Source organism: Artemia franciscana, chromosome 6 (genome assembly GCF_032884065.1).
Source record: "Artemia franciscana chromosome 6, ASM3288406v1, whole genome shotgun sequence".
NCBI classification, from domain to species: Eukaryota; Metazoa; Arthropoda; class Branchiopoda; order Anostraca; family Artemiidae; genus Artemia; species Artemia franciscana.
In genome coordinates, this window is record NC_088868.1 from 7,804,940 (window position 1) to 7,819,050 (window position 14,111).

Below are 14,111 nucleotides of genomic sequence, written 5' to 3' on the forward strand. Positions count from 1 at the left end.
AACGCTTTCTTTTCTTACTTTCTCTATCAGCAGCAAGTTTTTTGGCATAAACTCTTTGAGCAGCTTCCTCGGCTGTTGCCATTGTAGGCTCTTCAGTCATTTTACAATTAAACATTTTTCCGTGAACAAATGTCTTAAATACCGTTAATGACGTCACCGTCATAGCAAAAATGACGACAACTAACTTCATGACGTCAGTCGACACAGAAACATGACGTAACCTGACAGACAGACACACAGACAGACAACTTATTTTTATATATATAGATATATTACAAATATATATATATATATATATATATATATGTATATGTATATATATATTATATTATTTTATCCTAAAGGTTACTCGGCTCCTAAATTTAACGGTCTCCCAAAAATACACAAAGATGGAGTTCCTCTTCACTCAATTGTGACTTCTTATAGCTCCCCGGCTAACAGACTGGAAAAATGGTTGTCCACAATTTTTCGTCCCCTTGTGCCTACGCTAACTTCATAAACTAAAAATTCAGTTCACCTTGTCGAAAAATTAAAAGATACAGATACAAAAAAGATACGATCTTGGTAAGTTCCGATGTCATTTCTATGTATACATCTTGTGATATTAAAAAATGTAAACTTGCTCTTCAAAGGAAACTAGAAGATAATATTGACCAAATGGACTGCAAAACACTAGATCTTGAAACTATTATGCGTCTCGTCCGTCTTGGCAATAGTTCTTCCTTATATTTCCGAAACAATAACCAGTGTTTTACCCAAATTATGGGTCTACCAATGGGTACGAGCCTTTTACCGTTTTTCACCATTTTTATACGGAATTCATTGAAACCTCTGCTTTGAAAACATCGGTTCTGGGGTCGGTTTGTGGATGATGTTATTTCTGTGACAGATCATGGAAGGGAGTCGCTTAACTCCTTCTTGACTCATCTAAACCCTTTGGACTGTAACCTTCAGTTCACCTTAGAACTAGAAGATAACCACAAACAGCCTTTTCTAGACATCTTAATTTTCAATAAGTCTCTTAGCCTAGCATTTTCTATTTATAGAAACCCTAGATATAACGATAGGCATTTCTATTTTTTCTTCCAACCACTCTCCTTAAATAAAAAGAGGAGTAGTTATTTCTTTGCTTGATCATGTAATAAGAATATTCTCAAGAGGTCACATAGTCCCTGGATTGAACTATCTTAAGAACATTTAATTTTGCATTAGGTATTCCATAAAATTACTTGAATCCATCATAGAAAAAAGACAAAACAAGGCAGAAAAGAATGCATAAATTCCACAAAACCCAACAAATGCCATCCCCTTAGTGGATGAGAAGAAACTTTTCACTGTTCTACCCTATTTTCCGAAAAACACCGCCTTAATGTTACTTAATGTTTCAACAGCGGCAAAGATAAAACCACCCCTATTCTGGATAGTGGCGCTCATAGAATTTCCTGTTTTTGTCACTGTTTTTATGTTGGTAGAACCAAACAGAAATTAGGGGAGAGGTTATCAAAACACGGTTCCTCAATCGAAAAAGCCATGGGGCTACGCCGAAGGCCTCAGACTTTTGATTCTGCATTGGCTCAACATGTCTATGACAACCCACGTCATTTCATTTTGTTTGATAATACCTCCATTAGTGCCCCTATTGATGGTCTCATGCAAGTTTTCAGGGAAGCAGTTGAAATAAAAAAGCACATTCACCTAAATGTCACCCTCAATAGAGACACTGGATAAATTTTTCTAAGCTCCATTTCAAATTAACTTTTTAATTCCGACTCTCTTTATACCCGTACACAAAATTATAGTTCGGAATACAATAGAGTTTCTGATAACACCCTACCTGGCAAGCGACTAGCCTTTGAGAATCTATCTTCTATATATATAAAAATAAGTTGTCTGTCTGTGGATGTGTGGATGGATGTGTCAGGTGACGTCACCTGAAAAAACTGGATTAGGTGACGTCAAAACTGAAAAAACTAAAAAAAGGCAAAAACTACAAAAAAACTAAAAACTAATAAAAAAAATAAAAAAGCTAAAAAACTAAAAAAACTATAAAGGTAAAAACCAATAAAAAACTAAAAAAAAAACTGAAAAAACTAAAAAAAGGCAAAAACTACAAAAAAAAAACTAAAAACTAATAAAAAAAGTAAAAAAGCTAAAAAACTAAAAAAACTAAAAAAACTAAAAAAAGGTAAAAAACTAAAAAAAATAAAAAATAAAAAAAAACTAAAAAAAAGGAAAAAACTGAAAAATAAGCTAAAATAAAGGTAAAAACCAATAAAAAACTAAAAAAAAAAAGGAAAAAACTAATAAATGACGACACTCAAAGAGAAAGCGACCAGGACAAAAGGAATGTTCGATTAGCAATCAACAAAGCACCGGGACACAGGGAGTATAAATGACGACCAGGACATAAGTAAAAAAAAAAACTATCTATATATATAAAAATAAGTTGTCTGTGGATCTGTGGATCGTGGATCAGGTGACGTCACCTGAAAAAACTGGATCAGGTGACGTCAAAACTGAAAAAACTAAAAAAAGGCAAAAACTACAAAAAAAACTAAAAACTAATAAAAAAGCTAAAAAAGCTAAAAAACTAAAAAAACTAAAAAAAGGCAAAAACTACAAAAAAAACTAAAAACTAATAAAAAAGCTAAAAAACTAAAAAAACTAAAAAAAAGGCAAAAACTACAAAAAAACTAAAAACTAATAAAAAAAATAAAAAAGCTAAAAAACTAAAAAAACTAAAAAAAGGTAAAAAACTAAAAAATAAATAACGACCGGGACACAGGGACACAACTACAACGGGGACACCGGGGGAAACAGGGGGATATAAATGACGACCGGGACAAAAAAACTAAAAAGAAATAAAAACTAAAAACTAATAAAAAAAACTAAAAAATCTAAAAATCTAAATAAGCTAAAAAAGAAAAAAAAGGAAAAAAATAAAGGAGAAAAACAAAACTAAAAAACGAATGTATATACAGACCGGGACACCGGGATACAAATGATGACCGGGACCCGGGACACAGGGAATATAAATGACGACCGGGACACAGGGACACAACTACAACGGGGACACCGGGGGAAACAGGGGGATAACCTGACAATCTATTTATATGCAAAGACAATGGGACAGCAAAGAATGTTGTATATTCGCAAGTTTTACGTAGTTAAAACCATATATATATATATATTTCTATATTCACAGGTGGGACATAGGGACACAACTACAATGGCGCGTAACTATTATGGCGCGTAACGACTTACGCGCGCGGGGGGGCTTGGGGGGGGCGCGAAGCGCCCCCACCAACTAGGTGTTGGGGTGGCGCGAAGCGCCACCCCAACAGCTAGTATATATATAAAAATAAGTTGTCTGTGTGTGGATCTGTGGATGGATCAGGTGACGTCATGTTTGTTCGCATATGACGTCTGAATTATTTCACACTAATACAGAAGAAGAAAAAAACTAAAAAAGGTAAAAACTACAAAAAAAAACTAAAAAGAAAAAAAAAACTAAAAAAAACTAAAAAAAGGTAAAAATCTAATAACTAAAAAAAAAATGAAAAAAATAAAAAAAGGCCAAAACTACAAAAAAAATAAAAACTAATAAAAAAACTAAAAAAGCTAAAAAACTAAAAAAAACTAAAAAAAACTAAAAAAAAGGTAAAAAACTAAAAAAAACTAAAAACTAAAAAAGAAAAAAACTAAAAAAGGAAAAAACTGAAAAATAAAAGAGAAAAAGAAAACTAAAAAATATGAATAAATATATATAAAAATAAGTTGTTTGTGGGTTATGTCTGTCTGTCTGTCTGTCGAGTGACGTCGTGTTTGTCCGCATATGATGTCTGAATCATACTAATACATCTGATTTCACACTAATACAAAAGAAGAAAAAAAACTAAAAAAGGTAAAAACTACAAAAAAACTAAAAAGAAAAAAAACTAAAAAAGCTAAAAAACTAAAAAAAACTAAAAAAAGGTAAAAAGCTAAAAACTAAAAAAAACTGAAAAAACTAAAAAAAGGCAAAAACTAAAAAAAAACTAAAAACTAATAAAAAAACTAAAAAAACTAAAACAACTAAAAAAACTAAAAAAGGTAAAAAACAAAAAAAAACTAAAAACTAAAAAAGAAAAAACTAAAAAAAAGGAAAAAACTGAAAAATAAGAGAAAAAGAAAACTAAAAAAATATTAATAAATATAAAAAATATAAATATAAATATAATATAAATTAGCAATCAACAAAGCACCGAGACACAAATGACGACCGGGACACAGGGAGTATAAATGACGACCAGGACATAAGTAAAAAAAAAAACTAAAAAAACTAAAAAAATGGTAAAAACTACAAAAAAACTAAAAACTAATAAAAAAAACTAAAAAATCTAAAAATCTAAATAAACTAAAAAAGAAAAAAAAGAAAAAAGGAAAAAAATAAAGGAGAAAAACAAAACTAAAAAACGAATGTATATACAGACCGGGACACCGGGATACAAATGACGACCGGGACACAGGGAATATAAATGACGACCGGGACACAGGGACACAACTACAATGGGGACGCCGGGGGGCACAGGAGGATATAAATGACGACCGGGACACCGGGACACAAGGAATATAAATGACGCCCGGGACACTCAAAGAGAAATCACAGACTGGAACACCGGGACACAAATGACGACCGGGACACAGGGAATATAAATGACGACCGGGACACAGGGACATAACTACAAAGGGGACGCCGGGGTGCACAGGGGGATATATAAATGACGATGGCGACTCAGGGAATGGTCGATTAGCAATCACCATCAACAAAGCTCAAGGGCAATCATTAGAATCATGAGGTATAGATCTGAATACGGATTGTTTTCCCATGGACCATTATATGTTGCATGTTCAAGAGTCGGTAAACCTGACAATCTATTTATATGCACAGACAATGGGACAGCAAAGAATGTTGTATATTCGCAAGTTTTACGTAGTTAAAAACATATATATATATATATATATATATATATATATATATATATATATATATATATATATATATATATATATATCTATATTCACAGGTGGGACATAGGGATGTAACTAATATGGGACATACAATGGCGCGTAACTAATATGGCGCGTAACGACTTACGCGCGCGGGGGGGGGGGCTTGGGGGGGGGCGCGAAGCGCCACCCCAACAGCTAGTACTTTATATAAAAATAGATTGTGAAATGCCATTTAGTGTTGTATTTTTTATTCAGTTACCCTTTCATCGCTACTTGGAAAGCGTCCTTATTTTAGTTTCAGTGTGTATTTTGAGGTCTGTTTTTTTTTTATCTGCATTTTTTATTATTCTGCACTGAGCACGTTTGAGTGGAGGTCTCAACCGAAATATTTGCATAATTTTTTCTTCGATTTTACACTGGCTGTTATTATCCTCGTTTTCTCTCTTCTTCGCGATGTTTTGTTTTGTCGTGATTAGCCAGTGTGGTCTTAGAAATTATTTAATATTTTTATTTACTCTTTATAATCTACGGTAAATCCTTTTTTTACAGAAAAGTAGATCGTTTCAAACTTCATTTTAATGATACACACTTTATAAAAATGAATATAATTCTCAAGATTTACTAAAAACATTATGCAAGACCACGTCTACCTCTCTTTTTAAACAACCAATGCATATGTATATGACTAATGCCGAAGCATTACCTACAATGGGATATTTAACTAACTTTTGAGAATTTATCTGTGAAGATTTGGTTTTCATAATAAAGAAGTAAAATAAAAGCAAAAAATAAAAGTAAAGAAACACTTTTTCTAAAGATGGATGGTACCGTAGATGCAAAAACAACATTCTCTTCTTCCAGTTTACGACAAAACAACGACTGCTTAAAACGAAGAACAACAAAGTTCTCTGCTCTAGGCAGTGAACATGGCCCTGATGGAGTCTGACATGGAAAAGGAAATATATTGTTGGTATATGTGTAGCGGAGGGTTACTGCTAGAGCAACACTCTAACTCTAGCCAAAGCTTGAAGGCCTCCGTGCTTTTGAGCGATGAACATGGGCATGAAAAAGGAACTATATCGTTGGTTTATGTTTAGGGATTGATTACCGCCAGAGCACTGAATATGGATGGAAATAAGAATCCAATCCAAAGTCTACAAGGGCCCCCATCTGTCTCGACTCTTATGCAAGTGAACTTGCAATCATAAGCCCATACTTTTGGGCAGTAAAAAAAAAATTTAACTGTCTGTGCTTGAAAACAAAAAGTACACTTTAAACAATTAAAAATAAAAATGAATTTTAAAATTCTTAAGCTTTTTCATTTAGACATAAAGTATTTTAAAGACTTGTTCCATAATATTTTTATTCACCTTTACAGTCGATGGAAAATCCCTTTGGACAGAAAAATAAATCATTTCAAACTTCATTCTATTAATAAACACTTTATACAAATGAATCTAAATGCAAACACTCCCTAAAAACATTATAGCGAGACCATGTCCACCCCTCCTTCAAACAAACAATATTTATGTATATGAAAAAATACGTAAGTATTACCTACAAAGAGGTATTACCTACAAGTCTTCACCAATTAAAAGCATTTAATTAAATGAAAAAAAAACCTTTTCTAAAGATGGTTAATATGGACCCAGCATTCTCAAAATGCGATTCTTTTGATGTAGCTATTGGTATCAAAATTCCATTTTTTAGAGTTTTGATTACTATTGAGCCGAGTCGCTCCTTACTACAGTTCGTTACCACGAACTGTTTGATTTGTATTCGATTGTCGGGGAATCATGTTGTAGGTGTTAATAAACACAGTAGACTATGTTGCTAAAAAAAATACCTAAGTATTACCTACAAAGAGGAGTTGATTGATTTTCAACATTTGATCTGTGAAGACTTGGTCTTCACCAAGTCTTCACCAATTAAAAGCATTTAATTAAATAAAAAAAAACCTTTTCTAAAGATGGTTGATATCGCAGATGCAATGCTGTAGGATCCCATTCTACGGCTATATGAAGACCACTTAGCTTTACAGAATCAAACACGACAACATTCTCTTCTTCTAATTTATGACAAAACAATGGCTGACCATCGCAAAGGATACCACATCCACGGCAGTACTTCCACCAAGGACACCAGGCACAAGAGACACCATCCTCGGCAACCGCTTTTAACACGAATGGATATTCATAACCAAGGCTATCATCACTAAAAATTAAATTAATTTATAAACTGATTTAATAGATTTATAAACATTTGCAATTTTTTGTAAAACACTCCCCCCCCCCTCTCACACACACACAAACCCGAAAAACCGCACCAAGCAAAATTTTGGATACGCCCTCAATTGCAAGAATACAAATAAATATCAACAGCCCAAAAATAACACCGAACTATTCCTCTACATAAACGGGTACCAGGTTTCAAATTTGTATTTTTTTTGTGTCTCCTACCCCCCCTCGCATCCCCATAAAATCCTACCCTGTAAGCGAAAATTATAGATAAACCCAGAGTTAGAAGGATAGAAAAATAACACCAAACTATTCCTTTACATGAACATAGGTGGGAAAGTACAGGAACTATAAATTGTATACATAGGCCCGGCCTATATTTTCATTTTTTCCATTTTTATGTTGTTTTGTTTTAGCCGAATTTTCCAAAAACGCAAACTTTAACACAAATGGATATTCATAGCCATCACTAAAAATTAAATCAATTTATAAAGAGATATGGCGAAAAAGGAGCAATATGACTGAAGGCGCACTGTCTATGAAGTCCAGAATTATACAAAACTCATTGACTCACATAGATATTAAAATATATCTCGTTGATTAATTAATAAAAAATATATAAGAGTATATTATTTCTTATCATATTTATTATAATTCATTTTTGAAATATACAATGTTTTCGGGCTTTCTTCCGAAGGACCCTTCGGGCTTAACACTGTTGGTTCTAACAATAGAAATTTTAAGTACATATATCTCGTTAAATCCAACTGGGAGTATAGATTCATTAAGTAAAATTAAACTTCATTAAGTAATTACTTCATTAAGTAATGAAGTTAATAAACTTCATTAAGTAAAGATAAACTTCACTTTTAAAATTAAAAGAAAATATTTTAAACGAAATTCTTTTTTAATTTTTAACAAATTTGAAAAATATCAATATGAAAAATATTGATCCACTGGCTGGTTAAAATATTTCAATTTTTATTTTTTTTTAATTTTTCCTTTTGAAAATATTTCATATTTTCAAAATTTGACTCAATTTCCCCTCTCCCAATTGACGCCAATACTAGCTTATCCCACGTTACTATATATACACACAAGAAAATAAGTGGTTAAAAAGTTTCTTAATCCGTGTTTTAAAAGATTTTACTGTCGGTTGAAAACAGCGGCGCTCTAATAAGGCCCAACAAGGGAACAGAACGTGTAGAGATATTAAATTAAAATTATTATTCAAATTAAAATTAAAATTTAACACTTCCAAGAAATTAAATTAAAATTTAATACTTCGTAAGAACAGTCTAATCATTAATGAGAATAGTAATCTAGAATAACCAAATACTTCTTGACGTTTACACTGATGCAAAATAATCGTTGATGGAAGTTGCATTACATAATTGGAGAAAAATTTGTCTAAAATAAAAAATAAGTCTTTGAGGATATTTTAATCCTGCCTGTTTTATATTGATCGATTAATTACCAAAAGTAAAATTTGTTTGTAATAGTCAACATTCATCTATAATCTTGGTCATTTTAATCGTTAGAAAATCAGTATTTAATTAGAGCTAAGGCAGCATTAAGATATTCTCAAATTTTTTTTTTATTTCGAGCAACGCTTCCAAAAGTATAAAACATTTCACTAAACTAATAGTCTATCACTTTAAAATTTTTAAAATAATTACTTTAAAGAGTAATTAATGACAAAAAAATAGTAATTATAAGAAGCTTTACCAATCTAACGCGTGATTTGCAGTGCCCGATCCATCGGTGGCAGGCAAGGGGGAAACATGGCGGGAGACAAGGGTCCAAACAGCTTTAAACAGGTCCTGTCCCGATGATCTACCAGGATAAAACGGAACAAGAAGAGGCAGTCCAAACAGACTTGGGTTTATATTGTTAGGTGAAACAAAATAGACGTCTTGCCGAATCTAAAAAAGAAAAAAGAAAAAAAAGTGATAGGTTTTGCTTAACTCTGCCTAGGCTGGCCAATTACAGAGCTTAATAATTTAACAGTATCCCAAATACAGACAAAGCAGTGCAGATGAGGGAAGGGCTCATATATTAACACCCTCCTCTAAACTGTGAATAATACATAAAAATTGGTAACCTTCCAATATCTAATAGCTAAAACGACCTTTACCATGGGCAAGTGCATTCCCTCGGGTGAAGTCCCTTGGCAAAGTTCCACGTCCTCCTGACATTTCTCATTGCAGAACTAAATTAACAAACGCAAAGCAAAATCAGCAACAGAATAAAAAGAGGAAATACCCTTTTTCTTTGCTGAGTGAAAACGGAAAATATGAAAGCGACCAATTTGATCAAAATGTGCTATTAGAAGCAAGACTGTATCCAGGGGAGGGGGGAGGGACCAGATTTGAATTTGCAATTTTTTGTAAAAACTCTTCTCCCCCCACACACACAAACCGCCCCCAAGTAAAATTCTAGATACGCCCTCAATTACAAGAATACAAATATATGTCAAAAGCCCAAAAATGACACCAAACTATTCCTTTACAAAAACGGGGTACCAGGTTTCAAATTTATAATTTTTTTGTGTCCCCTAAACCCCCCCCCCCCGAAAAAAAATCCTACCCTCCAAGCGAAAATTAGATACATCTGGAGTTGGGAGAATACAAAAATAACACCAAACTATTCCTTTACATTTTAAAACTAGATCTTGTATACATAGGCCCGTATTTTCATTTTTCCCATTTTTTCTTTTTTAGCCGAACTTTTAAAAAATATGGTTCTATCCCCCTTTCTAGAGCTATAGAAAAGGAAGAGTGAGATGTTTGGGACGCATTATGTGGATGAAGGATGTCAGATTGCCAAAGATCGTCCTTTTCGGCCAACCATATAGGGCCAAAATAAAAGCAGTTTTTCCGTGAATGGGGCGGGAGATGGTCATGAGAAAGGTATTCAGAGTAATTGGAACTTCTTCAGAGGGTGTAAAAAGGGGGGCTTTAAATGAATTGGGAAGGATGAGAAGCGTGCATAGCTGCGTTGGCCTTGGTGCTGCAGTGAGCTGTTAGTAGTAGTAGGTAGCAATTTACTGACCTACTGATATGACGACAATATGCGTAGAAGAGTTCCAAGAGGGCAAAATAGAGATAAAACTAAAACCTTAAAAAAGTAACGCGACTAGTTAGTGCAAAGACATGAGCCCAAAATAACATGAAATTGAGATCTTGATTTCAAAATGTTCCAATAGATGCATTACAGTTTTACAGTAAGTGATATAGCAAAAAAATTGCATAAAGGTCCTTTATCAAGCCCTATCATAAATTTAGGCTACTCTTGACCTAGTTAGCTTGTTCAAGAGACAAAATGTTAAGGGTCTTCCAAATAAAAAGAAAAAGCAACCAACGGGTATCAAAACAAGCCAGGTAAATACCATCTGACAAATTAAAATTTATCACTTTGACCAGAATTTATCGGATTGGCAGGGCCCATCAAGGTCTTAAGGAAAAAGGATTTGACATATTTTATTTTAAATTGTATCCGTAGATATACTATACTGAATTACATAACAAAAAGACAAAGTTCTTCCAGATCCATTGACGGCGCACAGGGGGTCGAACCAACGTATTCAGTTACAGGGTCTTCTTCACAGGGACGGGTAATAACTCTGTCGTCCAATACTGCGGCAGTAGGAATCGAATCTCAGGCTTCGTATTGGCAAGAAGTCTCAATCTACTGTGCTACTTCAAAGTAACAAAAACATTCATTTTAATATTGGATAGTAAGTTAGATAGATGTAGGTACGTATTTAGCACAGAATGGGCTACAGAAAAACACAAAGAAACCTACACACTATATATAAATATCTCTCCCTATATTCCAGGCTATTCAAACGAAGCGGCTCACCCACTTAGGAGCGCTTACAAGTACTACTTCCATACGAGCTAATTTTAATCTCAATAATTAAATCAATTCAATGAATACCAGAAACTGCAAAACAAAATCAGGGACTCATTTATAGCCATCCAAATAAAATTCCGATTACCGTTAGGACATCCGAAGGTGAGTCGAAACAAATATGCTACAAATGCTGACCGTACCTACAATAATCCTTAGGTGCATATAATGTTACCATTAATTCTGGACATCCATTAGGGCATTGCGGTTACCATTAGGATATCCGAAATTTATAAAGGTGAGTCGAAACAAATCTGCCACAAACGCTGACCGCACCTACAATAATCCTTAGGTACATATAATGTTACCATTAATTCCGAAAATGCATTAGGACATTGCGGTTAACATTCATTCCGGTTACCATTAGGACATTCGAAATTTAAAGAGGTAAGTCGAAACAAATCTCCTACAAACGCTGACCGCACCAGCAATAATCCTTAGGTACATATAATGTTACCATTCATTCTGGACATCCATTAAAGCATTGCGGTTACCATTAATTCCGGTTACCATTAGGATATCTGAAATTTAAAGAGGTTAGTCGAAACAAATCTCCTACAAACTCCGACCGCACCAGCAATAATCCTTAGGTATATATAATGTTATCATTCATTCCAGACATCCATTAGGACATTGTAGTTACCATTCATTCCGGTTACCGTTAGGATATCCGAAATTTAAAGAGGTGAGTCAAAACGAATATGCTACAAACGCTGACCGCACCTACAATAATCCTTAGGTACACAGAATGTTACCATTCATTCTGGACATCCATTAAAGCATTGCGGTTACTATTAATTCCGGTTACCATTAGGACATCTGAAATTTAAAGAGGTTAGTCGAAACAAATCTCCTACAAATGCCGACCGCACCAGCAATAATCCTTAGGTATATATAATGTTATCATTCATTCCAGACATCCATTAGGACATTGTAGTTACCATTCATTCCGGTTACCGTTAGGATATCCGAAATTTAAAGAGGTGAGTCAAAACGAATATGCTACAAACGCTGACCGCACCTACAATAATCCTTAGGTACACAGAATGTTACCATTCATTCTGGACATCCATTAAAGCATTGCGGTTACCATTAATTCCGATTACCATTAGGATATCCGAAATTTAAAGAGGTTAGTCGAAACAAATCTCCTACTAACGCCGACCGCACCAGCAATAATCCTTAGGTACATATAATGTTATCATTCATTCCAGACATCCATTAGGACATTGTATTTACCATTCATTCCGGTTACCGTTAGGATATCCGAAATTTAAAGAGGTGAGTCAAAACGAATATGCTACAAACGCTGACCACACCTACAATAATCCTTAGGTACATATAATGTTACCATTCATTCCACCCAACAGTGCGAAGACATGGTGGAAATCCCCTTTTATGGGGAAGTACATCCTCTTTTTTATGTTTTGATTTGGAGCACTGACCGAGCCTTCTCAATTTTCTTTCCAAAGCTGAGACCCCGTTCCCCCTTTTCAGAAGAGAGGAATGGACTTCGAAATGCTACTACTACTACTACTACTACTACTACTACTACTACCAACAACTCACCAAGCTGCCTGAGGCCAACAGAGTTACGCACGCTCCTCCTCAATCCCAATCAATTCGAAGCCTCCCTCTTTACACCCTCCCAGGAAATTCCCGTTATCTTTCTTCATGACATCCTCCCACCCCAACCGTGGAATGTAAAAAAAAATTCTACAAAAATAACACCATCCTTTGTTATAGTGCATTTGTGCATATAGCAAAAACACCACAAAGGCTAAACGGTGGGAGGGGAACTAGGGGAGGGATTACTGACTAAAGAGAGCAAAATGACAATTAATTCTCATCCAGTAAAGGCCTTGAACACAAAGAATACCAAGCCAAAAAAAGCAAGCAGAAGCCCTTGTTAAAAGGAACATGAACTAATAAAACGCATATAAATCAAAAACTTCTTCTTTCGGAAAAAACTCGGTTCTTGACTTCCCTCTGTAGAGGCTCAGAGAATATCGTTTTTTTTTGGGGGGGGGGGATGGTAAGAAAAGGGCAAATTCTGTAGTTTTCTCTTTATGTCTCGACTTAGATGTTTCTTTGAAAATTACGAGATAAGGGTAATTAAAGAATAGGATAGTGTTGGTTGGCACAAAAAACCTGACAACTTACAAGTTCAAAAAAATTAAGTTAGAAGACATAATTAGAAAAATAAAAAAGATTAAATTAGATAAGAAACGAATTTTAATAAATTTATTTCTTAAATTTCTAATAGATTAATTTCTCAAATTAAATTAGACAAAAAAATTGAAAACGTACCAATCTTCGGTGATATGCAGTCAGATATCCTTTCCATTCAACACAGGCAGAATATGAGGCTCTATTAACGGCAGTTCTCTGGTTTTCTCGCGAAGCCTCTCGTGGGAGGTTCAAAGTACTTCCAAGTTGATTCATCGTGCTCAATTCAACATCGCTACAAATAACGTCAGGAATTTCTCTGCTCTCTCGTTTAGACAGATTGACACCATCGTTCAGCTTTACAGACGAAGATGACTAAAATACAGAATATATTATAGCAATTAGTAGATAAATATATTATAGTAATATATTATAATTACTATAATATATTAAATTGCTATATACTACTATAACTATCTATTATATAGTATATAATTTGTTTTATTTTGTAGTATTTTTATTTTTGTGTTTATAGTATTTTATATGTTTTTATATTATTTTGTATTTTATATTTTTATTTTATAGTATTATAATTTCTTATTATATATTTTTTTTATTACTATAATATATATTACTATAATATATTATAGTAATATATAATAAGTCGGTGGTAACAGGCTTGGGACTGTCGGTGCAGAATTTCAACTCTTGTTTATAGAAGAGCATCGCAAAGTGCTGAAAACCATGTTGTGACCAAGATGGGCCTAGGATTAAACAAAGCATCCAATCATACTGGAG

General features: G+C 33.7%; 1 protein-coding gene across 1 annotated transcript in view; it reads right to left on the minus strand.

Annotated features, from left to right (window-relative positions):
- Window positions 1–14,111, minus strand: part of LOC136028474 (ubiquitin carboxyl-terminal hydrolase 32-like) — a gene marked incomplete in the record, with an annotated part of 242,323 nt that overhangs the window by 90,011 nt on the left and 138,201 nt on the right. Inside the window, 3 exon segments of the mRNA XM_065706316.1 lie at window positions 6,951–7,206; window positions 8,958–9,154; window positions 13,455–13,688. Of these exon segments, the coding sequence (XP_065562388.1) occupies window positions 6,951–7,206; window positions 8,958–9,154; window positions 13,455–13,688 (687 nt within the window).